The 25,937-nt window shown below is 52.1% G+C and overlaps 1 protein-coding gene across 4 annotated transcripts in view; it reads left to right on the forward strand.

Annotated features, from left to right (window-relative positions):
* The window catches only part of GLI2 (GLI family zinc finger 2), a 261,267-nt gene that overhangs the window by 203,540 nt on the left and 31,790 nt on the right, over positions 1–25,937 (forward strand). For all 4 annotated transcript variants that reach the window (XM_015458080.3, XM_059892925.1, NM_001192250.2 and 1 more), the window contains 2 exons: positions 20,284–20,486; positions 23,476–23,661. In XM_015458080.3, coding sequence (XP_015313566.1) covers positions 20,284–20,486; positions 23,476–23,661 — 389 coding nt within the window. The remainder of the gene's footprint in view (positions 1–20,283; positions 20,487–23,475; positions 23,662–25,937) is intronic.

A 25,937-nucleotide genomic window follows, 5' to 3' on the forward strand; every position in this document is an offset into this window, starting at 1 on the left:
TCCCACCTTCAGAGCCTCTGCAGCTGCTGGCACCCAAGGCCGCTGCCCATTGGCTCTCTTGGCCGCGGTGGGCATGGCTCCAGGGGGAGCGCCCCACCACTGGCCCCTCACCCTGCTACCTGGGCTTGAACCCAGGACTGAACGCACCAGCTTTGGGAGGTAACCATCTAATCAATCTGAACAGATAAACCCCAGTTTTCTCATCTATAAAAGTGCATGATAATAGTAACTATCCCATTGACTGAGTTATTTGAAAAATTAAATAGGGTAATACAAATAGCGTATTTGGAACTGTGTGGAAACTTGCCATGGACACATTGTGATTGCTGTTGTTATTTCTGTTGGCCTATTAGAGAGGGGTTCATTGTGGCAGAGGTAAGCCATGGCGTGACCTTGGAAGGGGATGCTGTCTGGGGGCTGTACCATGGGGAGGTGGGAAATGGGGCTGAAGAGGAACTGCTGGGGATGGAGGGAGGAGGGGTCTTCTCCCACCACCCCCTACCCTCCCCAGTTGAGGAATTTGGACTTTTTCATTTTGGTGACCAGGAGCAGGAGGGAGTGGTCTGATTCATTTTCAGGGTAATTGTAGGAGCTGCTAGAGGATGGGCAGAAGAAATGGGAGACCATAGGAAGGAGATGGGCTATAGCAATCACTGTGGTCAGACAGAGGAGGAGACTGGCCAGGGTTGGCCGCACACCTCCCCAAGCAGGCAGCTACTCATGGGAGGGGTAGGCAGTGGGTCTAGAGTGTGAAATCCACTCAGCACCACCCAACTGCACAGCTTCCTCATAGATAGCCATCCCACTTCCCAGCTCTCTCCAGACCCACCTTCCAGTCCCCTGGAGGTGCAAACCCACCACAGGCCTTGCACAGTTTATGAATGCTTAGGTGGTTCCTGAAGAGTAAATGGTCAGGACTGCTGATGCAGCCCCCGTCACCTGTGTAAACCACGGGTGATGGGGAGGCAGATGGATGGGAGGGTGTGTTTGCTGGTCAGGTGTGGTTCTTCTGTGACACCCCCACCTCACCATGGGCACGGGCTCCTGAGAATCCGAGAGTCCATTCTCAAGGGCAGGAGAGAAGGTCCTGTAGTCTCTCCATCACCTGGTGACTACTAGCAGGAAACAGGAGCTCTGTGGATGTCCTCCACCCCTGGCCCTTGGAACTAGGCTCAGCAGGTCACGTGGAGAACCAAGGCTGAGGTGGGGCACAGTGGGGCCCTCAGCTGGAGCCCCCACCTTCTCGGTGTGCATGGGAGTGGGGACTGCCTTGGGCCCAGATTCACTCACATGCTTGCAGGAAGGGCAGAAGCTCATATTCCTGGTGCAGGGGCTGGGTGGATTCTCAACTCGCCATGCTGTTTGTAGGGTCCTTACCATCCCAGTCCTGCCCTAGGGCTTCGTAGAGGACCAGTTCCAGCTGCTTGCAGCCCAGAAGGGCTAGAGAGACTAGCTCATGGAGCAGTTCTCATACTTGGCTGTAAATCTGAACTAGGATGTGTCTTAAAGATGCACATTCCTAGCCAGTGATCCCAGAGTGGTTGTGCAGAGTCATAGAGGTAGCAAGCATTTAGGCCTTTTCCCTCCGTGCTAACAACTCTGCGATAGGGGTGTTAAATATGCCCTGCTTCCTTTTCATCACCTTCTCACAGAAGCCCACAAGATGACCTGAATCTCTCCATATTCTCAGCCTGCAGAAGGAGATGTACATACAGGGACAAGAGAGGGAGGGAAGGAAAGGGGACAGACATAGCATCTCAACCGTAGGGAGGACAGTCGCCTCCATTCTCCACTCACCGGGCTCCATACCTGACCTCTGACATCCATGACCCCAGTACCTGCCTGGACTCCGGACCACCACTAATTGCTCCCCTGCATCAGCTGATCCTGAGCTGTGATTGGTGGACGATACTCCAGCAGTCCCAACCCAGGCCACGCTGCACAGAGAAGGAGCAGGGGGTAGGGTGGGGTTGTTGCTAAAGACAGGTGGCTCTGGGGCTTAGCCATCAGTTCATGGAAAGGCCACACGCTGACCCAGGTCCTGTCAGGAAAGAACAGGAATATCAGCTGGTGGGTGTGAGGGCTTCCACCTTCCACTACCCTCTGAATACTCTGTCACGTGTGCCAGTTGCCCAGCACCCACTGAGAGCCATCCAGGGTGTCTGAACCCTACCTCTTCCTGGTGACTGCACATGAATACAAATGGTCATCCCCACTTCTCTCAAGAAAGTAGTTTCTAGGCTGTTGCTGGCTGAGCTCATGAACCGTCAGGTCTGGATGGATCTGAAGATGGAGTTTTCCAAAGTCAGTGTTCCATCAAGATGGCATGCTCATAGCTTGATAAACACACAGCTGGCCTGGCTCGCAACTGACCTGCATTGTCCTGGGCCTCTAACAGCTCTGTTCTCAGCCAGCCACCAAGGGGAGCAGAAAGATATGTGGAAATTTTCTTGATTCTTGGCCCACACGCCAGGTTCACATTCAGAGGGGAACGGGCTTTATTTGTGTTTCAAGAAGAGCATTCTCTGCCCTCAGCAATCATGCATGCTTCTGTTGAGTGCGATGGGACAGAGGAAGAGATGTCTGAAGGGCATGTCTACCTGGCTCCTGCGCCAAGATGCTGGGTGGGCCCAGGGTTGCCCACCAGGGAAGGGCCTTGTCTTCCTTCATGTCAGTCGACACTGCCCTTCCTTCTCCAGGGAGTGCTCCTTAAAAGCTGTAAGGCTGACCACTTCTTCAGAGGAACTGCCCAGCAAATGAACGTGGAACCTAGAAAACCCCTGGGACAAGGCAGTTTGTAGGGCAGCTCCCCCTCCTCCCATGGCTGTCTGAGAGTTGAGTGACAGGTTGATGTGGAACCTTGCCTCCTGGGGATGGGTGTGGCCCTTAAAGAGCCCTCAAGGCAGGTCCTTTCCTCTCTCTGGGCGGCAGGATGCTGGGCTCAGACTAACTGAGATGCAGTCACAGCAGCTTATGTCCAGCCCTCTGGATTATGTCATCTGCATAGCTCAGTCAGTAAAGCATCTGCCTGCAATGCAGCAGCCCTGCCTGGGTGGAAAAGATTCCTCTGGAGAAGGAAATGGCAACCTATTCCAGTATTCTTGCCTGGAGAATCCCATAGACAGAGGAGCCTGGCGAGGCTACAATCCGTGGGGTCGTGAGAGTTGGACACGACTTAGTGACTAAACCATCACAAACCCTCATCAGTACCACTTGAGCATCTTCACACCTGCTGGATACATGGGGTAAACTGAGGCATGACAATGTTGGCTGCTGTCCCCAGGGACGTTCTAGTAAGTAGCACAGCAGGGACTGGAACCCGGACAGTTTGACTCTAGAGGGCTCCTCTTTGCCCCAGTCCCTCTGTGGAAGTCCCTCACGCTTAGAGAGCTTCAGATCCCCAGCTCCAGGAACGTGCTCAGCAGCATGGGACAGACAGCTCATTTATAATGGAATCTGCCTGTAAAAGTTTAATGAGGAGCGTGTCTGATAAGGCAGCCTGCTCTTTGATCTCTGCTGAATGCCGGCCCTCGCAGAGGAGTTGTTGCCTGACTCTGGGCTTTGCGGAGAGCCGTGTGGTCAGCTGAGGGCAGGAGGGGCCCCAAGAATGAAGCAAATCTTGATGTACAGAAATGAGGTGGGTCTGCAGCAGGGGAGGGTATGCAGAGCTGGCATGGGGAAGAGTTCCCCCAGGGAAAAGGTCCTGCCGGGTGGAGAGGTGATCTTTCTCATTTCTCTCCTGACCCACTGGGCCCCCATCATCTTGGGCTGTTCCCATCCTACACCCCCAGGGTGTAGGCAGTACAGCGTGAGGCCAGAGTTCAAATCCTATGCCGTCTATGTACCCTGTACATTCTTGGGCTGGCTGCGTAACCTCTAGAGCCTTGGTTTCCCCATCTCTAAAACAGAGACAAAACAATCCCCTTCATGGGGTGCTTGTGAGAATTAGGTGAGTGAGTAGTGTGAAACAGAGAACAGGTCCTGGTACCTGGTGGTTACTGGATAATGGCTTGCTCTTTTCACTCTCCTGTTGACACCAGAAGGAAACCCATGTTTTGTTCCAGGCAATCTGCTGGGTGCTGGGCAGATTATGTTCTGTCCAGTCTTCTCAAATGCCCTGTGAATTGCATGATAATTCTTCCCCATTCACAGAGCAGAAAATTTGAGGTTTCCAGAATTTAAGGGCTTCCCAAGATCACTCAGCCAGAAAGTGAGATCTAACCCTCAAGCCTGAGATCTTCTTTCTGCTGTGATTATTTTCAGGGAGGAAGGGGCATCTCATTGTAGGTCTTAGGGCTATGGTGTGTTATCTGTGCTATAATCAATCCAAAGGAATTAATCACTAACAGTAAAATCTCAGGTGTTGGTGGACAGATTGGCCTTTGACCTGGGGGTTCTTTTTCCACTGCTTGTGTCCATGTCGTTCACTCTGGGTGAAGGCTGATGCCAGTGCCCAGAATGCATCCATTTATTGAGCTTAATTCTTTCCTGCTGGATTTATCTGTGTCCCAAGGGCGATCACTCAGGGTCACTCCTGCCAGCCTTAGTCCACATCTGTTGAGGGAATCTGTGAGCAGTGAACTGCCCCTCAGTCCTGTTGCAGCTGCTCTCCAAGCCTTCATTACTGCAGCCAGCATTGCTGCATCAATGATGTGCTCCGGGACCCATGGAGAAGTATATCTGGCACTGTGGGAGCCCATTCTTTCGTCTTCCCCTTCCAGGAGCTGCACTCCTGACATGTGGACTTAACCTGTCCTGCCCAAGCAGAGCGGCGTTTAGTTGTTGCTTCCCTCAGTGGGGAATTTCTCAGCACCTTTTCATTTGATGACACTCACCTACTGCCTTCAATGTGCTAGCCTTGCACCGGGCATGAGGGATGTGGCCCAAGGAGATGCAATCTTGGTACCCACAGATGGCTCCTGGCCTGGGAGGGGGAGGTAGGGCAGTTACAGGGTGATGTGCTTGGGTGGGGTGGTAGGGGAAACGGGGAACCCAGAGCACCAGGAAGCCAAGAGTGGCAAGCATTTATCAGCAGGAAGGCACAGAGGCTTGTCTCTGCCCGCATGACTTCTGGCCCCAGCCTGCTGGGGTGTGGGGGGAGCTCCCAGCCTTTCTGGAGTTGCCCTTGTCCTGATGAGGGGCCTCGACTCCCAGGCCCTTTTCAAAGCACATACTAATGCATTCGGAAGCTTGGTAAAAATTGGCAGCACACCCACCTCTAAGAAGACAAGATGTCTTATCTAAACTATTTGGGATTATCCATTTAGCTTTGACAAGCAGCCAGGAAAGGAAATTCCACACACCCCTTTGGCTGGCCCAGGCCAGAGTCGAAGAATTCTCACTGGAGAGGAGATCCCCTCTATGTAGCCCACCCTCCACCCAGGCCTTTTCTCCTTGCTTAAACCCAGACTCCAGGAAAGCCTAACAAAGCCCCTCTCCCAACCCCGAGACCGAGTGTCTCACTCCCACCCATAGCTCCCCTTCCAGCCCCCTGCATTTGCCCTGTGATGAGACCATCCCCATAAAGCCATGACTTTCTGGAAGGTTCTACTCAGCTGTGCTCAGTCAAGGGTGACTTGTCTTACAGAAGCAGGATCCACATACCTAGAGCTGTCCCACACCTTAGGTACCTTGTGCTGTGCTTAGTTGCTCAGTCGTATTCGACTCTTTGTGACCCCATAGACTGCAGCCCACCAGGCTAGTCTGTCCATAGGGATTCTCCAGGCAAGAATACTGGAGTGGGTTGCCATGCCCTCCTCCAGGGGATCTTTCCAACCCAGGGATCAAACCCAGGTCTCCCACATTGCAGGCAGATTGTTTACTGACTGAGCCATCAAGGAAGCCCAAGAATACTAGAGTGGGTAGCCTATCCCTTCTCCAGGGGATCTTCCCGACCCAGGAATTGAACCAGGGTCTCCTGCTTTGCAGGTGGATTCTTGATCAGCTGAGCTACCAGGGAAGCCCCCAGGTACCTTGTAGGGGGGTGCTAATCCAGTTGCCTCCCAAAACATGTGGATGGAATCCATCACCTCTCTGTCCCCCACCCAGCTCAGCCTGCACATATCAACAAGTGATCAGTTTGCTAGGGAAAAAAGCCTCCTTGATACTCCCCTCTTGTTTTTTCTGCTTTGGGGGTTTGGAAGTTTGAAAACGCTGATAACCTTCCCATCCTTCTGCTCTGATGAAAAGAAAATGTGATAAAGGGTGAGTGATTGAATTAAGCCCGGTTGTTTGTGTGGCTAGGTCTTAACCAAATCCATCTGTATGGCCTCCTTTGTAGGCGCAATTTTATAACCTAATTTCCCTACCCAAACATCGGTGTTTACTTAGCAAGAAATCTGCTCTTTGTCAGCTGAACACAGTGATTTCTTTATTATGGGTCTGCCCTGCGTAGGGAGTGACAGCTGAGAGCTGGCGCTCAGCTAGGTCTGGTGGAGCATGTGGGTCTCTACAGGGTGAGCGGAATGTCTGAAGGATTACATGTATACACAGATGTCTGTCTGTCACAGAGCAGGGTTAGGGTGAGGCTTAGCTGAGTCTGGCCAGGAGGGAACCTGGCAGCAGACAGATGGAGTGGCCAAGATGAGCCCACCAAGTAACCCTGAAGGCAACCACTGGACCTTTCAGCAGCCCTCACAGATTCTCCATGACCGCCCTGTGGTCTCTCCACTCCCCAACCCAGAACTTCCGTCCACTCAGCCAGCTTCTACCCAGCCACCTTTTTAAAAAGTTGGTCTTATTACTTTGAAGACGTACAGGAAAATAGCAGAAGCATGGTTATGATGTAAAGAGTAACAATACGCATTGGTTCCCTGCCCTGCCCAAGGATGGGGGATGTGCTGGCATCCTCGGGACGCTGTGTGCCCCTCCAGGGTCCTCCTTGGAGCTCCCTGTATCTTGGAGTTATCACCTTCCTGCATCTGTAACAGTTCTACATGGTGTCTGCTGTTCAGTTGTTGAGTTGCATCTGATTCTGCAACCCCATGGACTGCACCACGTCAGGCTCCTCTGTCTTCCATATCTCCCGAAGTTTGCTCAAATTCATGTCCATTGAGACCTGGTGTCTGACTCTCCTAATAATACATTGTTTGGTTTTGCTCTGTGTGCTTTATATAAATAGAATTGTTGCAGATGGATTCTTGGGAAATCTGATTTCACAGGTCACAGAATGTTCCAGAGAGTCATCGCATTGATGCATGTGCTCTGAATTTGTGAATTCTCACTGCTCTGAAGCAATCTGGCCTGACAGGCACCTGAGATGCATCTGTTCTTTTGCTATCTTGAACATCATTGCAGTGAATGCTCTAACACTGATCTCCGGGGCTCGAGTACTGCCCGTTCTTTAGAATAAATGTGTGTCTGAGAATGAAATTGCTAAGTCACAGGGTATTCATGTGTTAACCCTCCTAGATGTTGCCAGACGTTTTTCCGAGCCACTCCCACCAGCGAGGTTCAAGGACTCAGCCTGTTCCACATCCTTGTTCCCAGGGTGATGTCATACACATTTTAATTTTTGCCAAAACGGCATCTCCTATGATTCGATTTTTCCATTTCCTTTGTCACTAATGAAGCTGAATACATCCTTTCATATGTTTGTGAAGTGAACTGAAGTCGCTCAGTCGTGTCCGACTCTTTGCGACCCCATGGACACCAGGCTTCTCCATCCATGGGATTTTCTAGGCAAGAGTACTGGAGTGGGTTGCCATTTCCTTCTCCAGGGAATCTTCCCGACCCAGGGATCGAACCTAGGTCTCCTGCGTTGTAGACAGATGCTTTACCGTCTGAGCCACCGTTTGCCAATAATATTTCCTTCTCATGAAATGCCTGTTCAGTTCTTTTGCCCATTATTCTACGGAGTTGTCTTTTTCCTACTCATCTCACTAAGCTTTTTATATATTAAGGCTACTCATTTTGTGGTTGATTACCTGTGTTGCAAATATCTTCTTCCAGCCTGTGCCTGGTCTCTCTGCTCCTGTAATGAAGCATCTGGGTGAAGGGACATTCCTATTATAACCTGGCACAGCTTACTGACCCTTCCTTCATGAGTTTCCCCACATGCTCTCTCACAACCCAGCTGTCTGATCTGAGCTTCAGCCCCTGGACTTTGCTAACTGTTTCCTGATTTGACCCACCTTTTTTTTCAACTCTTCTATCACAGAACACCAGGCCTGCACCACTCACTGACTCCTTTCCATTCCCCTGTGAGAGTTGAGGCCCAACTCAGATGCCACCTCCTACAGGAAGCCTTCTCACATTACCCCAGAAGAGTGAATGAAACCTTTCCTTCCCACCCCTCTTTTGGCTGTAGCACCTTGTGTACTGTTTGTGGGCTACAGTGTCCACACTCCCTCCCTAATCCCAGAGGTCCCAGCATGGTGATTGTTTTTTATTGAAGAATAGTTGATTTACAATATTGTGTTAGTTTCAAGTATAGAGCAAAGTTGTTCAGTTATATATATTCTTTTTCAGATTGTTTTACATTATATAGGTTATTACAACACATTGAATATAGTTTCCTGTGCTATGCAATAGGACTTTATTGTTTATCTGTTTTATATATAGTAGTGTGTTAATCCAAAACTCCTAATTTATCCCTCCCAACCCTTCCTCTTTGATAACCATAAGTTTGTTTTCTAAGTCTGTGTGCCTGTTCCTGTTGTATTATTTTTTAGAGTTCACATGTAAGTGGTATCATATGATATTTGTCATTGTTTGGCTTACTTCACTTAGTACAGTAATGTTCATGTGGCTGCAGATGGCATTATTTCATCCCTGTTAATGGCTGAGTAATATTCCTCTGTGTGTGTGTGTGTGTGTGTGTGTGTGTGTGTGTGTGTGTGTGTGTGTGTGTACCACATCTTCTTTGTCCATTCCTCTGTTGATGAACACTTAAGTTGCTTCCATGTCTTGGTTGTTGTACATAGTCCAGCATGGTGATTTTGTCAAGGCACCAAAGTGAACTTTAGGTTGGGTTGGGGGAAGGAGCTAGGGGATTGTCTTTTCCTAACAGCTTGTCATTACTGGGACCACATGACACTCAGGCACTTGGCTTAGATCTGTGTGTGGGGGAGGGGGCTCAGAGTGGACCCAGGGAAGGTCAGGGTTGACCAAACACTCCTGGTTCAGCACATATCGCTCAGGTTGACAGCCACTTGCCCTACTTTCTGGCTGTGAAGTCCTGGCTGAGTCTTCTTCCAACCCTTTGGTAACCATAAGTTTGTTTTCTGTCTATAAGTCTGTGTCTATTCTGTATATAGATTCGTTTGTATCATATTTTAGAGTTGTCAGAGACCCGCCCGGTGTTGTCAGAGACCCACACTCTTCAGCTGGCAGAGGCAACGATGGGTGACCACAGGAACAAATCAGTGACTGGCTGGCTGCTTTGGCCGAGCTCCTTTTCGCAGGTGTCCTTTTGCTGTTTTGTAGAGCCGCCCCCCTGGTGGCTCAGCGGTAAAGAATCTGCCTGTTGGAGACATGGGTTTGATCCCTGGGTGAGGAAGATCTCCTGGAGAAGGGAATGGCAACCCACTCCAGTATTCTTGCTTCAAAAATCTCATGGACAGAGGACCCTGGCAGGCTACAGTCCATGGAGTCACAAAAGAGTTGGAAATGACTTAGCAGCTAAAACAACAAGAGCATCCCCCATGTGGACAGAGTGCAGTTCAGATGCACCAGGATGTGCCGGTTGGTCTCTGATTTAGGGAGAGGTAACTCTCCAGTGACTTTCAAGGGAACTCACTGTACCTGTCTTTATAATTGCAAACCCCCATAGTTTATTTTGAAAAGGACTTGATTTCTGGAACTTTTGAAATCAATGTGTGAAAAAGGTGGTAAGCAAACTTGCCAAGGTACAGTTTCCATATAACAGAAATGAAAGAAAACCAGACAAGCAAGAAACAACACAAACAAAACCAATAAACAAAAGCCTTGGAGAGGAGATTGAACTCCATGCAGCAGGGCATGATGGAGCTCCATTTCTTTTCTTTTTAAAAAATTCTTTTTATGTTTTTATGGTTGTATCAGGTCTTCTTTGCGGCACGCAGGCTTCTCTCTAGTTGTGGCACGTGGGCTCCAGAGTGCAATCACCTGAGATCCTGCACTGGAAGGCGGATTCTCAGCCACTGGACCACCAGGGAACTCCCCCTGGAGCGCTCTTTCTATCTGTTCGTAGGCCAAAGGCTTGCCGGGCAGGGATGCCTGTGAGAACAGACCTGTGCCCTCCCTGGCCCCGGGTGCTAAGAGCCCCAGTTTAGGGAAGAGCAGAGCTCAGAAGACCAGGCCAATTTAGGAAATTCATTTGCTTTCTGGCACATCAATGGCCCTGAGGTCACCTGCCTGGTGTTTCTGAGTAAGCGGGTCCTTGGCCTGGGTGACTTGGTCACAGCAGAGGGTCATGGCCTCCCCACTCTGAGCCCATTGATCCTGCCCATGGCCCTGGGATCCTGGTGGGTGGCAGCAGCTCATCCCAAAGGCAGGACCTGTGCATACAAGCAAGCAGTCCCTGGGGCAGGCAGGGTTGGCATGTCAGGGCTGTGTGCAGGGCGCGTTCAGCTAAGGGGAGCCAGTGACCGTGTAATCCAGGCGGCTGGCAGGAAGGCATGCTCCAGAGCCCTGTGACACAGGGGGGATGGAACACAACCCTCAGACCCCCTCCCCCACACCCCAACCCTGGTGTGAAGGGGAGCTCCTTTTCCTGGCCTGCCTGCCACTGATGGAGTACCCACTGTGGTGAGGCTACTCCCGGAAATAGCACACTGTCTCTGCTCTCTAAGAGCTGACCATCTCGGAAGAAGTGTGACAGTAATAATGACAGCAACTCCTCCCATCCCAGGGGCCTTCTCCACACCAGCACAGTATGCTTGACACACCTTCCTAGCTCCTAGCAAGTTACCACCAACTCCGTGGCTTGTAACAATACCGATTTCTTCTTTTATGGTTCTGGAGGCTCTGGAGGGAGTCCCTTCCTGGCCTCTTCTAGTCTCTGGCGTGGCCAATACCCCTTGGCTTGTGGCCACATCCCTATAGCCTCTGCCCTAGAGTTACATTGCCTCCTACTCTTCTGGGTCAGGTTTCCACCTGCCTGGCCTCTCTTAACACTTGTGCTGGCATTTAGCATCCACCCAGATAATCCATAGGGCTTCCCTGATGGCTCGGTGGATAAAGAATCTGCCTACAATGCAGGAGACCCGGGTTCAATCCCTGGGTTAGGAAGATCCCCTGGAGGAGGAAAATGGCAACCCACTCCAGTATTCTTGCTTGGAAAATCCCATGGACACAGTAGCCTGGTGGGCTACAGTCCAAAGGGTCACAAAGGGTTGGACATGACTGAGTGACTAAGCACAGATAACCCATAATCTCATCTCAACATCCTCACCTTAATCACATCCTTAAGATGTTTCCCCCCCCCCAAATACAGTAATTTCATAGGCTGTAAGGATTAGGACATGGAGACATCTTTGAAAGACATCAGCTTCCCACACTTGCCTCCTTTCCACTCCTCACTCGTATTTGTAAGAGTGCTTCTGTGAGTGCTCTTTCTGGATGAAGAAGCAGGTTCAGAGAGGGGCATGACTTGTTCCAAGGCCCGTGGTCAAAAGTGAGGCAAGGAACCCCTGTCTTCTGCTATAATGCCTTGCTCTACACTGGACACACTCACAAGTTCATCCATCCATCCATGTCATTCATTGTTCATTATTCACTCATTCATCCATTATCCATCATCCATCCATCTATCCATCCATTCATTCTTTCAAAAGGTTGAGCACATGTGTGCCCCTGACTGCACAGGGCCTGGTGCTGGGGGAGGAAGTGAGAGGAAGTGGGCCTGGAGTCTGCCACTGGGGCTGCCTGTCCACTGGGGACACAGGCCCCATGTGACCCCATCACTGCAGGTGCCTGATGACTAGCCATGATGGACATGCTCAGGGTCCGGGGAAGGAACTGTCCTCCACATCCAGGGCAGGGTAGGGATGAAGAGAAAAAAGGTGTGAATGGAAAAGCAGGTGTCCGGGGCCAGATCCCTGAGGAGGAGCAAGGCAGGGCCCAGGACCAGAGAGAAAACCATGAGGGAACATGCAGGTTCAGGAGGGGGACGTAGGCAGTAGACCACGCAGGCTTGTGGGGTCCTGGTGCCATGAAGGCCATCAGTCACCCCAAGAAGCAGGCTGGAGGGGAGGTTTGAAGGCCTGTAGCCCCAAATGGCCAGACCACTCCTTTCTCCCCCTCAGTGAGGCTCTTGGGCCAGGCCGGGATAGAGTGATGCCCAGCACTGGGTCCCAGTGTTCTGCCGACTGTCACTGTGGGTGTCAGTCATGCTGTCTGTGAAATAAGACATGGAAGGCATTCCCTTCCTATTTCTGGCCCTTCGGAGCGCACGGGAAAAGGTCTGTGAATATAACTGGCAGCAGGAATGTCTCTGGGTGGCCAAGGGTCCTTCCTTCTGGCTGCTGACCCCCGCCTGCGCAAACCTGCTCTGACGGCTGGTGCTGAGTCTGGGTGAGTCAGCACCCTCAGCTCTGCATTGTTCTCCTCTCCAAACAGGTACCTTGGGTGGGGTCCAGGGCCCCCAATCCCCAAATGAAGGGGCACGTTGGTTCCTGCCCAACGCCTTGGCTCAGACTGTACCAGGGGTCAGATACACCCCCCCACCTCCTCCCATCAGCACAGACTCATTCAGCTCCACAGCCCGGCGGAAGCCAACACCCTCTAGAAACGCACCTTGTTGTGCCAGCGCCCAGGGATGGCGCCCGTCCCCAAGGGTCTAGGCGTGCTTGCTCAAGTCCAGCCAGCTTGAGCTGCTGTGCACACGGACGTGCAGGGCTCCCATCACCATGCCTTCCCTTTCATCTCCCTCCAACACTGGCGCTCAGCACTTGGGGAGGGAGGGACCCAGGGCTGGATGCTGGGAGAGGCGGGCGGGGTCCTCTCCTCCACCCTCTGAGTGCCTTCCATTTGCTCATCTGTTAAATGTAAGAGAAGAGACAGTGGGCACAGGCCAAGCACCTGCTTGTCACCCAGGAATACAGCACACAGTTTCTGTACTGAGCTCTTTCTGTCTCCCAGCTGCCCAGCCTGCTGGTGAGGGTGCGGATTGCAGACCAAGGTCCACAAAAAGTAGCAGAGCCGTAATTCAGACCCGGAGAGTCCAGACTCTGCCTACCTGTGTGACAGCTCCCCTCCGCCAGCGCCCCCATCCCCAGGGTCCAGTCAAAGCCATGTCTGTAAAGGGACACCCAACAGGACTTCTCGGAGGCAGAGACAGCTGTGTTGGGGTCTTACCTGTCCATGCGCTCTTGACAGCATCAGAGGACCGAGCCTGTCTTCCCAGAGTCAGAAAACGCTCGGCCACTTACAGCTCTGCAACCTGGGGCCAGGCTCCTAACTGCCCCCAACGCGGACAATAAGACCTACGTTGAAGAGTTTCTGAACCTGCTGCACGCTGTTGGCCTCTAGCGCACGTTGACCACATGGTGAACGGCACCTTTCCTGGCAGTGCCCACTTGGACTGAAATGGCAATGGGCCAGTTGGTCTCCACTTGCTTTTTTCCTGCTCCTCTTTATCCTTTTCCTCCTTTCTTTCCCTGGCTGGTAGCCTGGCCCTGAAACTTTGTCCAGGGGCTTTGCAGGCCCTTCCCAAGGGGAAGGGAAGAAAAGAAGAAAGCGCTGATGTTGGGAGGAACCACAGGACTCCTGTCCTGCAGCTGAATCAGCCCAGAGAGGCTGGGCCCCGCTGCTCGTCGCACACACACAGACACGCACATACACAGAGACACACACAGACACAGATAGAGACACACACACACACACACACAGAGACATGCATGCACACATACACTGACATGCGCACATAGACACACACACAAACACGCACAGACACACGTACACACAGACACACTCATGAGGAGGCAGGAGGTAGTTGGCCATTCCTCTTACCCAGACTCCTGCTTGTACATCGTGCCCAGACACAGAAGGGCCAGCACAGCTGCCCTTGCTGCCCAGCAGCTGTGGGCAGAATGCCTGCAGGCCAAAGGGTGTCAGGCCCGAAGAACCACAGCTCGAGTCTGCCTTGCAGGAAACCAGGCCCCAGATCTCTCGGGCAGGGGGAGTCAGGGGAGGCTGCATTAGTCAAGGCTCGCCTTGACAAGCCTTGGCAGTTGCCTAAGACAGAAAAAGTCAGCTGGAACTGGTTGAAACAAACAAACAAATGAACCGGCTCAGAGAACTGGAAAGGACGAGGATATTAGCTTCTGGTGGACTTCTCTCGTGGCTCAGTGGTAAAGAATCCACTTGCCAATGCAGGGGACACAGGTTTGATCCCTGGGTTGGGAAGATCCCCTGGAGAAGGAAATTGCAACCCACTCCAGTATTCCTGCCTGGGAAATCCCATGAACAGAGGAGCCTGGCAGGCTACAATCCATGAGGGTCCCAAAAGAGTCAGACACGATTTAGCACCCAAACACCAACAGCTAGCTTCCAGTAAAGCCAGATCCCTATCCAGGGGCTCAAGTCAAGAAATTTATTCCATGACTCTCAGCTCTGATGCTTGTGTTTCCTCAGCTCTGTTCCTGGCCTTGCCCCTCAAAGCCCTCAGCGGCTCCACACTTATGTCCTACCTGCACAACAACACCTGTGGACAGAGCACACTTCTTTCCCAAAAATTTCAGTCAAATCTGCTGTTTTGGGCACATGCCCATCTCCAGTGGTGCCTGGGGATTTGGGATACTCTGACCATCTGAGCTGGGGTCACGTGCCCCCACCCAGAGCAGAAGAAGAGAAGCAGATCCAACATAGATCCAGCCCGAAGTTCTCTGTGGACTCTGCCACTCCCCCCAGGATATAACCTTTGCAAAATTGTTCTTACATTCCAGCCCTTCTTTGCACTTGCTTCCTTTATTTTTAATATACTTCCCCCATAAACTCCTTCTCGGTTCCTCCTCTAGAACCCAAACCAAATGTCACCTTCTCTGAGAAGCCTTCAGGCAGAGTTAGGGAATTTGTTCCTCTGCTGGAATCTTTTTGTGTGTGTGTGTGTGTTTTATTTTTTTATTTTTTTTAAATTTTATTTTATTTAACTTTACCATATTGTATTGGTTTTGCCATAGATCAAAATGACTCTTCCACATGTATACATGTGTTCCCCATCCTGAACCCTCCTCCCTCCTCCCTTCCCATACCCTCCCTCTGGGTCGTCCCAGTGCACCAGCCCCAAGCATCCAGTATCGTGCATTGAACCTGAACTGGCGACTTGTTTCATATGTGATATTATACATATTTAAATGCCATTCTCCCAAATCATCCCACCCTCTCCCTCTCCCACAGAGTCCAAAAGACTGTTCTATACATCAGTGTCTCTTTTGCTGTCTCGTATACAGGGAACAAGGCAGGGGGAGGAGAAATCAAGTTCTTCTGTTCCTGGGTGCTGTCCCTTCCCTGGTCCTGTGCCCACCAGAGCCCTGCTCACAAAGAACTGCAGTCATCAAGAGCACCTGCCTCTCTGCTAGGGGACCCTCTTGGATTGATTGTGGTTCCAATACTTGCTCTCTTAGTGACCTTGGGTGAAGTACCTAGCCTTTCTGAGAGTGTTCTCATCTGTAAAATAGACATAAGGTGCCAACTTTGTGGATTTTTTATTGAGATTATTAAAGGAAAAACATGCATGTGACTCCCTGGCAGCTGACACCCAGCCTTGATGCAGTGCCAGGTCAGGGCACAGCTAAGGGGGGCAGTGCAAAGGGGACATCCAGGGAGGCTTCCCAGAGGAAGTGTCTAGACTGTTACCTGTAGCTGTGTTGTTAATGGGCCTGTTGTCTTGGGTCCTGGGAGCCTAGGTCAGCAGATGCTCCACACCCAAAGTTGGCTGGTGGCTCAGAAGGGAAGGGAAGGGACTTAATGCTTATTTAGCTGCTCCATGTCCCCAGCGCAAATCTTTGTGTACCACCTGGTGAGGTGCCAGGGATGGGCAGCATCCTAGCCTCAGACACCCAGATGAGTGAAAGGATCGGGGTTGGCCCCGGCCTGGGTCCCCCTGGACAGCCCCCAGAACCCAGTCCTGCTCTGCGTTGCCCAGACTCACATTTGGTTCTGTCTCTCCTGGGAAGCTCTGCTGGCCCAGACCCCTCTCCCAGGCCTGGCACTGGAAGCCCTCCTGTCACTGGAAGAGCAGGGGATGTTCTGTGCACCCCATCATCAGCTCTGCGGTAAGCTGACCCATCTCACGGCCAGCCCCTGTTGAATCTGCTTCAGGACAGGGTAGTGGTCTCTCTGAGCTTCCTGCCGTGTCACACCAAGGGGACAGGGAGACCTTGGCCCTGTTCCCCGCTGGGGCAGGAAGGACCTGGGCTGAGGGCAGCGTGGTTGTGGGAGTGAGGACTTGGAGCTGGAATTGAATCCTGCCCTTGTCGCTGGCAACATGGCGTGGGGGTGACTCCCGTCCCTGGACCCGGAGCCCTTGTGGGTAAAGTACAGTTGTTGGTGCCAGAGTTTTCATGTCTCCTCCCAGAGGCCATCAGCCCCTGCTTCCTTCACAGGCTGCTGTTTTGAAGTCAGCAAGGCATCCCTGAGGGGAGGGGTTGGCGTGGAAGAAACTCAAGTTCCCTATCTCCTTGGTGAAGAATGTGATGGGAAGGGGATGATGGAGGTCGCTGCCCTCCAAAGGATGGTGACAGAGGTGTGGAGACAAGAGTGCCAGCTCCTTGATGTACAGACTCGGGCCCGACCTGCCACCTCTGGGCCCAACCGCTGAGGCTGCACAGGATTCCAGTCCCGCCGAGGCAGCTCCCCAGTGGGGTGCACGTTACCATGACAAGACCCCTTCCAGCCTCCTGCTTGGCCAGTGGGATGTTGTCACCATGGACAGACAGGGGCTGCCGTGTGCCCTCCATGTGTTCCTTTAAACCCCTCCGTAATCACCCATTTGTCTGGGGTCCATGCGCCCCACAGGGTGACCTGATACTAGGGAGGCCTGACCAGGCCACTTAGGGCCACTAGCTTCATCAATAACAGACTGCTTTAAGCTCGATGCCAGCCAGCCTCCCTGCGAGCCCTTGAACTTGCCCTGCGTTGAATTGTCTGGGGGAGGACCCCAGCTCTGAGGACTCACTCACTGAAGGTGCATCACTTGCTCACTCCTCTTGCAGTGACACTTGGCCTCTGTGGCCGGAGCAGAGCCGTCTCTGATCCCTGGACTCAGTGCAGTTTCCTCACAGGCAGCCCGGGCTCTTAGTAGTAGTCGCTCAGTTGTGTCTGACTCTGTGACCCCACAGACTGCAGCTTGCCAGGCTCCTCTGTCCATGGGATTCTCCAGGCAAGAATGGTGGAATGGATTGTCATTCCCTTCTCCAGAGGATCTTCCTGACCCAGGGATCGAACCCAGGTCTCCTGCATTGCAGGCAGGTTCTTTATCACTTGAGCTACAAGGAAGCCCCCTGGGCTCTTAGGGCAGGTTGTGAGTGAGAAGGGCTGGAGGCTATGACTGACAGCAGAGGCTCCCCTCTGCCAAGCTCAGGACCTGGCTCAGGTGTGTCGCCATCGCTGGCTTTGAAAATAACTCTGAATGACTGTGGGATGTCAGCTGCCCGCCGGGCACTTGATGCAGCAGTGCCTGGGACACGCCTTGCTCCTGGATAGAACCTGGTTACCTGGCAAGCACACCTGCCCACCTAAGACGAGAATCATGCCTCCTTGAGGGGAGCAGAGAGCTTGTGCCAGGGGGAGGGGCTTCAGGGAGGGCACTACTGATTGGGTCCCTGGACCCGGGCCTGCAGGCAGGAGAAGAAATTGCCCTGACAAGGTATAGGGTGCAGGTTGGCTGAGAATTGACGTGAGCAAAAGCACTGCAACAAGGAGGCGGCTTGGCAGGTTCATTGTATCTGTATGTCCCTTGCAAGTCACATCTGCCAAAGCTCCAAAATATGCACTTCCCTCCTGGTCCATTGGTTAAGAATCTGCCTTCCAATGCGGGGGATGAGGGTTCGATCCTTGGTCAGGGAACGAAGATCCCACATGCCACCGGGCAACTAAGCCCATACACTACAACTAGAGAAGCCCACGTGCCACAACAAAGAGCCAGCGCAGCAAAAAGCAAAACCCTCGAAAGTGACGTAGCAGAGTGCGTACACCTAGGCGGGTGGAGTGGCCTCTGAGCGGGGAGTTTGTGTAACGCAGATGTTAAGACATCCGGACGTCACCTGTTTGGGTTCTGGTGTGTGCTCTGTCATAAGCACAATTGTCATGCCCTGTTGCACACAATCAGTAATTAGCTCTAGTTTACTGCAGCCACAAACAAATCATGCCTTCTCTGAAGTAACTGGTTCTCACAGTGCCTTTTCACACACCCGACATAACGGTTTTGAGGGCTTCCCTGGCACGTGTGGATTTTGCCCTCAAATGTGGTCCTGATGCTGTAATAACAGCTCTCATTTGTTGACTGATAGCTGCGTCTCAGGTGCTGTTTGAGGGACTTCCATCCTCACAGCAACCCTATGAAATGGGTACTGTTGTTACCCCTATTTTGCAGATGAGAGAACTGAGCCTTGGTGAGGTTGAATAACTGAGCACAGTGTGGCTGAGCTGGTGAAGGCTGAGTTCTGTTTTTTTAAAACAAATTTGTATTGAAATGTAGTTCATTTATAATGTTGTGTTAGTTTCAGGTGTACAGCAAGTGACTCAGTTACATGTATAAGATTCTTTACCATTGTAAATTATTACAAGATACTGAGTATAGTTTCCTGTGCTGTACAGTAGGTCTTTGTTGATTACCTATTTTATATGTAATTGTGTGTATATTTTAATCCCAAATTCCTAATTTATCCCTCCCCCCAACCTTTCTCCTTTGATGATCATAAGTTTGTTTTCTCTGTGGGTCTATTTTGTAAGTTTATTCATATCATTTTTTATATTCCACATATAAGTGATATCATATGATATTTCTCTGTCTGACTTACTTCACTTAATATGATGGTCTCTAGGTCCATTCATGTCTCTGCAAGTGACACAATTTCATTCCTTTTTATGGCTGACTAATATTTCATTGTATATATGTACCACGTATTCTTTATCCATTCATCTGTTGACGGACATTTAGATTACTTTCAAGTCTTGGCTTTTGTGAAGAGTTCTGGTATGAACATAGAGGTGCATACGTATTTTTGAATTAGAGTTTTATCCAAGCCCAGGAGTGGGATTGCCGGATCATATGGTTCTTTTATTTTTATTTTTTTAAGGAACCTCCATGCTGTTCTTTAGAGTGGCTGAGAGTCTAATGCAGATTGATCAGAACCTCCTGCAAGGCTGACAGATTGGTCTGAACACATTCTTTGCACTGTGTGAAGTCAGAGAGGTCCCTATTTTCTGAAAAATCAAAAACGAAATCTTGGTAAATTTGGTTTCCAGTGACTTAGTTGTGGTTTCCCAGCAGCTCCCCCCATCTGATTTTTCTTTAACATGAGCACGTTTTGGAGCAGGTGACCTCAGAACACCCCTGCAGCTAACATGCTCACAGCTGCCTGGAGGCCCCTGGGGCTGGGCCCGTCCTTCTGTCAAGTGGAGCAGGCACCTTCTGCGAGGCTGACCGTGGAAATGGGCCGCAGCCACGCCAGGCGCGTCCCTGGCTGGTGTCAGAGAAGAGAGACTCAGGGAAGGTCTCCTGCATTGCAGGTGGATTCTTTGACTGAACTATGAGGGGAGCCCAAAGAATGCTTGAGTGGGTTGCCGTGCCCTCCTGCAGGGGATCTTCCCAGCCCAGGGATCAAACCCGGGGTTCCTGCATTGCAGGCAGATTCTTTACCACTGAGACACCGGGGAAGCCCAGGTGTCTTTCCTGAATTGGCAGACTGGTTCTTTACCATTAGTGCCACCTGGGAAGCCCATTTCCATGGTCTGTTTTCCACACCGGTTGGTAGGAGGCGTGCGTCTGTCCATTAACAGAGACTTACTTGTTAACGCCTCCAGCCCTGAGCAGGCCATGGGGAAGCAGTGGCGGGAGCTCGCAGGTGTGTGGCCTGCCGAGCTTGTGGCCCAGCAGATCCAGTCCCATGTATGCAGAATTTCATCACTGACATGAGATGCGTGGGTGGTCAGCCGCACCAGCCTCGAGAGCTTTCCACCTGCACTGACTGGCTCATGTGTTAATATGAGAGTTGAGACTCTGTGTGAAAGGTGACCAAGAGACGTTAGTGCATGAAATAAACGTGTGGTTGCTCATTGGTTCTGCTGCTTGATGGGGTTCCCCATGCTTCCTCCTGGGTGGGCCACACTTTCTTATAACACTGTCGTTTCTCTCTGCAGGCCTCCCGCCCTGAGCGGCAGCCCTGTCATCTCTGATATCTCATTGATTCGGCTTTCCCCACACCCTGCCGGCCCTGGGGAGTCCCCCTTCAACGCCCCCCACCCGTACGTGAGCCCCCACATGGACCATTACCTGCGGGCTGTGCACGGCAGCCCAACACATCCCGCCATCTCTGCAGCCAGGGGCCTCAGCCCCGCGGATGGTGAGTAGGAAGGCCTGAGGTACAGGTTCAGAGGGGGCGATGCTAACTCAGATGCTGTGTGTTTCTCTCCCTTGTCCGTGGGTTGGCGAACAGGCTGGCCTTCCTCCCTGCCACCCCTCAACAACAGGTCTTTCGATAAATAAGTGGTCAGAGCCAAAAGAACTAGGGGTGCATTGGGTTTTGCGCTCATTTTGAAGAACTATTCATAAACACCCTTAGCATGCAAAATGATGTAAGAATGATAAGTTCTGTTTATTCACGGAGGTCCTATCTTGGGTGAGAATTATTTGGTTGTGAGACACCAAAGCCTGCAGAAGCTGGTATTAGCAGAGTGGATTTTGTATCAGGGTGTCTTGGGGCCCCCAGAACAGAAGGAAGGCAGAGCCAGGCTGGTTGTCTGCCTGCATCTCTTGTGGGTCAGCACATGGCCTCCAAATGGACTCCAGGCTGCAGCGGTGACCACCAGTGGCTTCATGTCCCTCTTGAGAGGATGTTGAGTGTCCCAGCTCAGAATCAGATGACAAACCTGTTCGATTCATTTGAGACAGAAAAGTGCAGAGTCACAAAGAGAAACCAGACCAGGTGAATGGCTGCAGCCACAGGACTTGAAGATGGACGATCAGAATGCATTCATTTGGAAATGGCCTTTTAGGATTGGACCCAGGGCTGGACTCTGCGTGGGTCCTCTGAGTGGCCTTGACCAAGCCTGGCTGCCCTGAAAGGTTGTGCTGACTCCATGTGGGGCTGCCGTCTCCCAGAAAGTGGACCCAAGCTCCTTCACGTCTCTCCTGGGCATGCAGACCAGGTTCTGAATGCTGCCCCACCTTGAAGTTCACATGTGGTGCAGTGGGCAAGAGGTGTGTTGCCTCACATGGAAAAGGATCCTCTGCAGACGTGGTTAGGTTGGGGATTTTGAGTCAGAGAGATCATCATGATGATCCACGTGGGCCTTAAATCCAATGATAAATGTCCTCACAAGGGAGACATGGGAGACGACCCAAAGATGGAGCCATGTGGCCGCAAGCCAAGGAAGCTGGCAGCTCCCAGATGCTGGAAGAAGCAAGGGACAGATTTTCCCCTAAAGCCTCCAAGAAGGAGACTGACTCCTTGATTTGGGACTTCCGACCTCGAGAGCTGTGAGAGAATCAAATCTGTTTCACAGCAGTTAGTGGCAAGTCTGAACTAACCTTTTTTCTGCAGCCCAAGGAAACTAATACCCATAGTGACAGGGCGGTCCTCCCGAGGCCTGGTTCAGAGAGGGGCCAGAGGGCTGTCTGGAGGGGGACGAGGAACAGAGTGCCCTCCTGGAGAGCCTGTGAGTCGGGGACCTCATGGCTGCCAACAGCAGTGTAGCCACAAAGAGCTAAGTGGTAAGACAAGACTGCCCTGGAGGCAGACTTCTGTTGACAGAGCCCTGACTTTATGCCTGCTTTCTATATACCAGCCTTGTGGCACCGACCACGCCCACTTGGCCCACCCCCAGACCCTTGAGACAGCAGAGAATGTACCAAGGAGATGTGGCTAATGAGCATGGCCCTAACCCCTACAGAGGGTGGCTCAGAGACCCTGAGGCCTCTCTGGTCCCCAGACCAAACTCCCCAGTGAGCAGAGATAGGCTGACAGCTTCATTCAGCAGCTGTGCCAGCTGGAAATTTCATCAGTGGTCTGAGGCCGAATCTGCCACAATGTGTGTTGCAGAGGACAATGGGCATTCCACGGAAGGCTTCAGGGAGGAGGTGGACAAGCAAGGGGGAAGGAAGGGCATTTGAGGCACAGACAGGGCAGGAGAGGCCATGGGGCTGCAGGCCGGGGCTCTCGCTGGAGGATGCAGCCCGGGGCTCTCCCTGGAGGATGCAGCAGGAGGAGGGGAGGAAGAAGCAGCAGAGGATGGCTTGCTTCCGTGGACTGCCTATTTCTCTCTGCCCAGCACACGTGCATCTCCTCTAAGATCTGCCAAAGCTAATATCAGAGAGGCTGTGAAGACAGCTCTTAGATACTTGGGCTCTGGCTTCAACATCTTTAACTCTTAAAGTGCCAGAGTCCTCAGCTGCTAAGGGGCTCACCGGGTGATGCTTGTGAACCTAGAGACTGGATTCCATCCCAAAGCCCTGAGACTGCACCCACCCAGGAACGCCCAGCCCAACATTGGCTGATACTGTCATTCTACTAGTAATTCGACTCATATGATTACCCCCATTTTACAGATGGAAAACTGAGCCAGCTCAGAGAGGTGGTGCCTTCTTAATTTTTCACACATGGTAAAAGCCAAGACTCCCAATCAGGATAGTGGAGTGGCCAAAAAATTTGTTAAGATTTTCCTCTGATGGGAAAACCCAAACAAACTTTTCAGCCAACCCAAAATTTGCTTCCCAAGCCTCCCTTTAATTAGCACCACACCCTGAGTGCCAGGCACCTTCAGGATACGCTGAAGTTCATCCTCCCACCTCCTTCCTAAGCCTCAGGCAGAGCTGAGTGCGAGGTTGAAGGCGGACAGTCCACCCTGGTTCTGCAGCTGCGGGACAGGCGGGGAGAGCTTTATCTGGCCAGGCTGGACGAGCACTCACCCACAGTCCCGCCTTGAGTGTTAAGGTGAGTGTGGCCTGGCGCCCAGCCGTCTGGCCACCCCGGCACTTCCCATTGCATCGTCTTCCTCCTTTGGAAACTCTGGTGGATCACGGACCCTGTCAGCCTGAAGCCTGGGGCTTCTGTGGGGCCTGGACTGGGAGGAGGAAGCAGTTGTTTATGGCTTTGAGGAAAGAGGAATGTGAGGCTGGGAGCTGCAGCCCCATCAGCAGAAACTGTCCCACCCCAGCCAGCCCCGCCCAGCTGTCTGCTCAGGGCTGACCTGGGACAGCAGGGGAGGGGGACCCAGGACTCTAGTGGGTGGAGGATGGCTGGAGGGCGCTGAGGGGCCTCCTCGGGCCAGGTGTGTGTTTCTCTTCTTTTTGGCCAGATTCTAACAATTTCTTTCTCTCCCTCCCACCTGCAGTGGCTCACGAGCACCTTAAGGAGCGGGGGCTCTTTGGCCTTCCCGCTGCAGGCACCAACGCCTCAGACTATTACCACCAGATGACTCTCATGGCAGGTCACCCCGCGCCATATGGGGACCTGCTGATGCAGACTGGGGGTGCGGCCAGTGCACCCCATCTCCATGACTACCTCAATCCAGTGGATGGTGAGTGCTAGGCCGGGGTTGGGGTGGGAAGCAGGACAAGGCTGACAGTTCCCTCTGGGGATGAGGCGGGTGCTGGTGGCTCCTTTTTCCTGGAGGAGCCAGATGGAAGGGTCCAGGGTTTACCCCAACCCCTGCCGTGATTGTTTTCCATGGGGGACCAAGTGTAAACACCACGCAGAAATACATAGTGGGTCATCAAGGGCCAAGAGTGTTGTAGGAATTGCAGACAGTCCAAAGTACAAAAAAGACTCACGTCTGCCTTCATGGAACTTATAGCATAGTGGGGAGAGACAGACAGCTCAGAAATGGGGGAAGGGGAATTCCTTAGCAGTCTTATGGGCTCTGCAAAGATCCCACATGCTGTGTGGCTAAAGGAAAGGAAAAAGTAAATGGGATAAGGAGCTTCGAGTGGATGGGGGTACCATCTTGAATGAGGAAATCCTCACTGAGAAGATACTGGAGCAAAGAATTGAAAGAGGTGAGCCATGCAGAAATAAGCCAAAGAGTGGTACAGGCAGGAGAGACAGCACATGCAAAGGGCCTGAAGCAGCGTTGTGCCTGCTGGGATCAAGAAAAGCCCAGGAGGCCAGTGGACCTGGTACCCTGTGAGTGCAGGGCCTGTAGGGTATGGCCAGAGTTCTGGGGCTGGCTGTGCCGGCCGCTCAGGGCTTTCACAGCAGAGTGATATGGGGCCTGTGGAGAAAGTTGCACAGAAGAGTAATGAGACCTGACTTATTCTTAAAAGAAATCCTATTCTGGCTGCTGGTCAAGAACAGATTTAGGGGCAAGGTGGAAGCAGAGGTTCCAGCTGGCAGATATTGGGAGAAGTGGTCGTTTCAGATAGATTTTGAAGGAAGAGCCACAAGATTTGTTCCTGGATGGGATGCAGAGTAAGGGAGGAAGAAAGGCGTTGAGAACAACATCAGGGTCTCCAGCCTGAGCAGTTGGAGGATGGAGTAGTCAGTGACTGAGCCAGGAGGCTGCAGACATGTTTGTGTGGACGCAGGATTGGGTGACCTGGGGAAATGAAGTGGGCTTGTCCTCCTTAGATGCTAAGACCCCCTCCTACCCTCTGCACTCTCACAGCTGTTTTCACAGGGGCACCTGCACCCTGACCTTGAGCCCCTGGGGTTAAATGGAGGCCCCTGTGTGGGAAAGGGTGGAGGAGGGGTAGAATGCTAAGGACATCTCACCCCCTCCCCAGCCAGTGCTGCTCCACCTGCTGGTCTTGGAGCTCCCCCCAGAGACACCCAGGGATACAGGCCAGGCAGCGGGGCTGGAAACCACATCAAGACTCCTGCAGATTTGTCCTCCTCAAGCCCTTCTTCACGTCCTGATTTCAGGGAGCAGACAGGCCTGCAGGAAGACCTGCTGGGCTGCAGGCAGCCCCATGGGACCAGACAGAGCTCAGGGGGTGCTCTGCATCCCTCAGCTCCCCACCCCCATCCTCTAGTCCTCTGCTCTGGGCTTCTGTCCACCCCTGGCCAATGCAACTCCACCTTATTGGCTGGAGCAAAGCCAAGCCCCTTACTTCCTAAGGCTTGGCTGAGATCTTACCTCCTCCAGGAAGTCCTTCTGGATGTCCCTTCCCTCCCCTCCCTTTCTTGTTACTGACCAGGGTTCCTGGCCTCTTTAGTCAATAGAAATTGATCAGAGGCCAGACAAGAAATTCAAACAAAGTTTTACTGGGACCCATGCTGCAGTAAGGAGTGGTGAGAACAAGTAACAGATTCCCTTGCTCACTTACTCCCCAAGGGAGTTCCTCATGTTGGGGGTGAGGGTAAAGGTGGGCCCAGGGGTCAGTCTGAAGGGGTGGCTTGTGGTTTGCCCACCCTTTAAGTGTTGCAGTGTGCAGGGGTCATGTACAGTACCTTGCTTTTGCTCCTAACACCTGGTTTTTGCTCCTGACCCTTAAGAAGTGGCAGTTGGGTGTTTGCTGTTTTTGTATCTTGTTGTCCACAATTCACTCCTACTACACGTGTGTGCAGTTTTGTTTTGTTTTGTTTTAATCCCTTTATAGTGTCTTTGTATTTTGTTGCTCGAGGAGACATTTGTCCAGGTGCAAGAACTGCAGCAAAGGGTCCTAGGTCCCAGCCTGTCTCATCCTCTCTATTACATCTCACACTTACGGGAGCCACCTCATGTGGTCTCTGAGCCCCCAGGTTCCCTGCCACTCCCCTCACAGGAGTGCTACCAGGGAGGAGCGTGGCAGTCCTCCCAATGCCAGCTCTGTGGGCATTGTTCCATGTCACCCTCGGTCTGCCCTGAAGGGAACT

The sequence above is a fragment of the Bos taurus genome, chromosome 2, assembly GCF_002263795.3.
Source record: "Bos taurus isolate L1 Dominette 01449 registration number 42190680 breed Hereford chromosome 2, ARS-UCD2.0, whole genome shotgun sequence".
NCBI lineage: Eukaryota > Metazoa > Chordata > Mammalia > Artiodactyla > Bovidae > Bos > Bos taurus.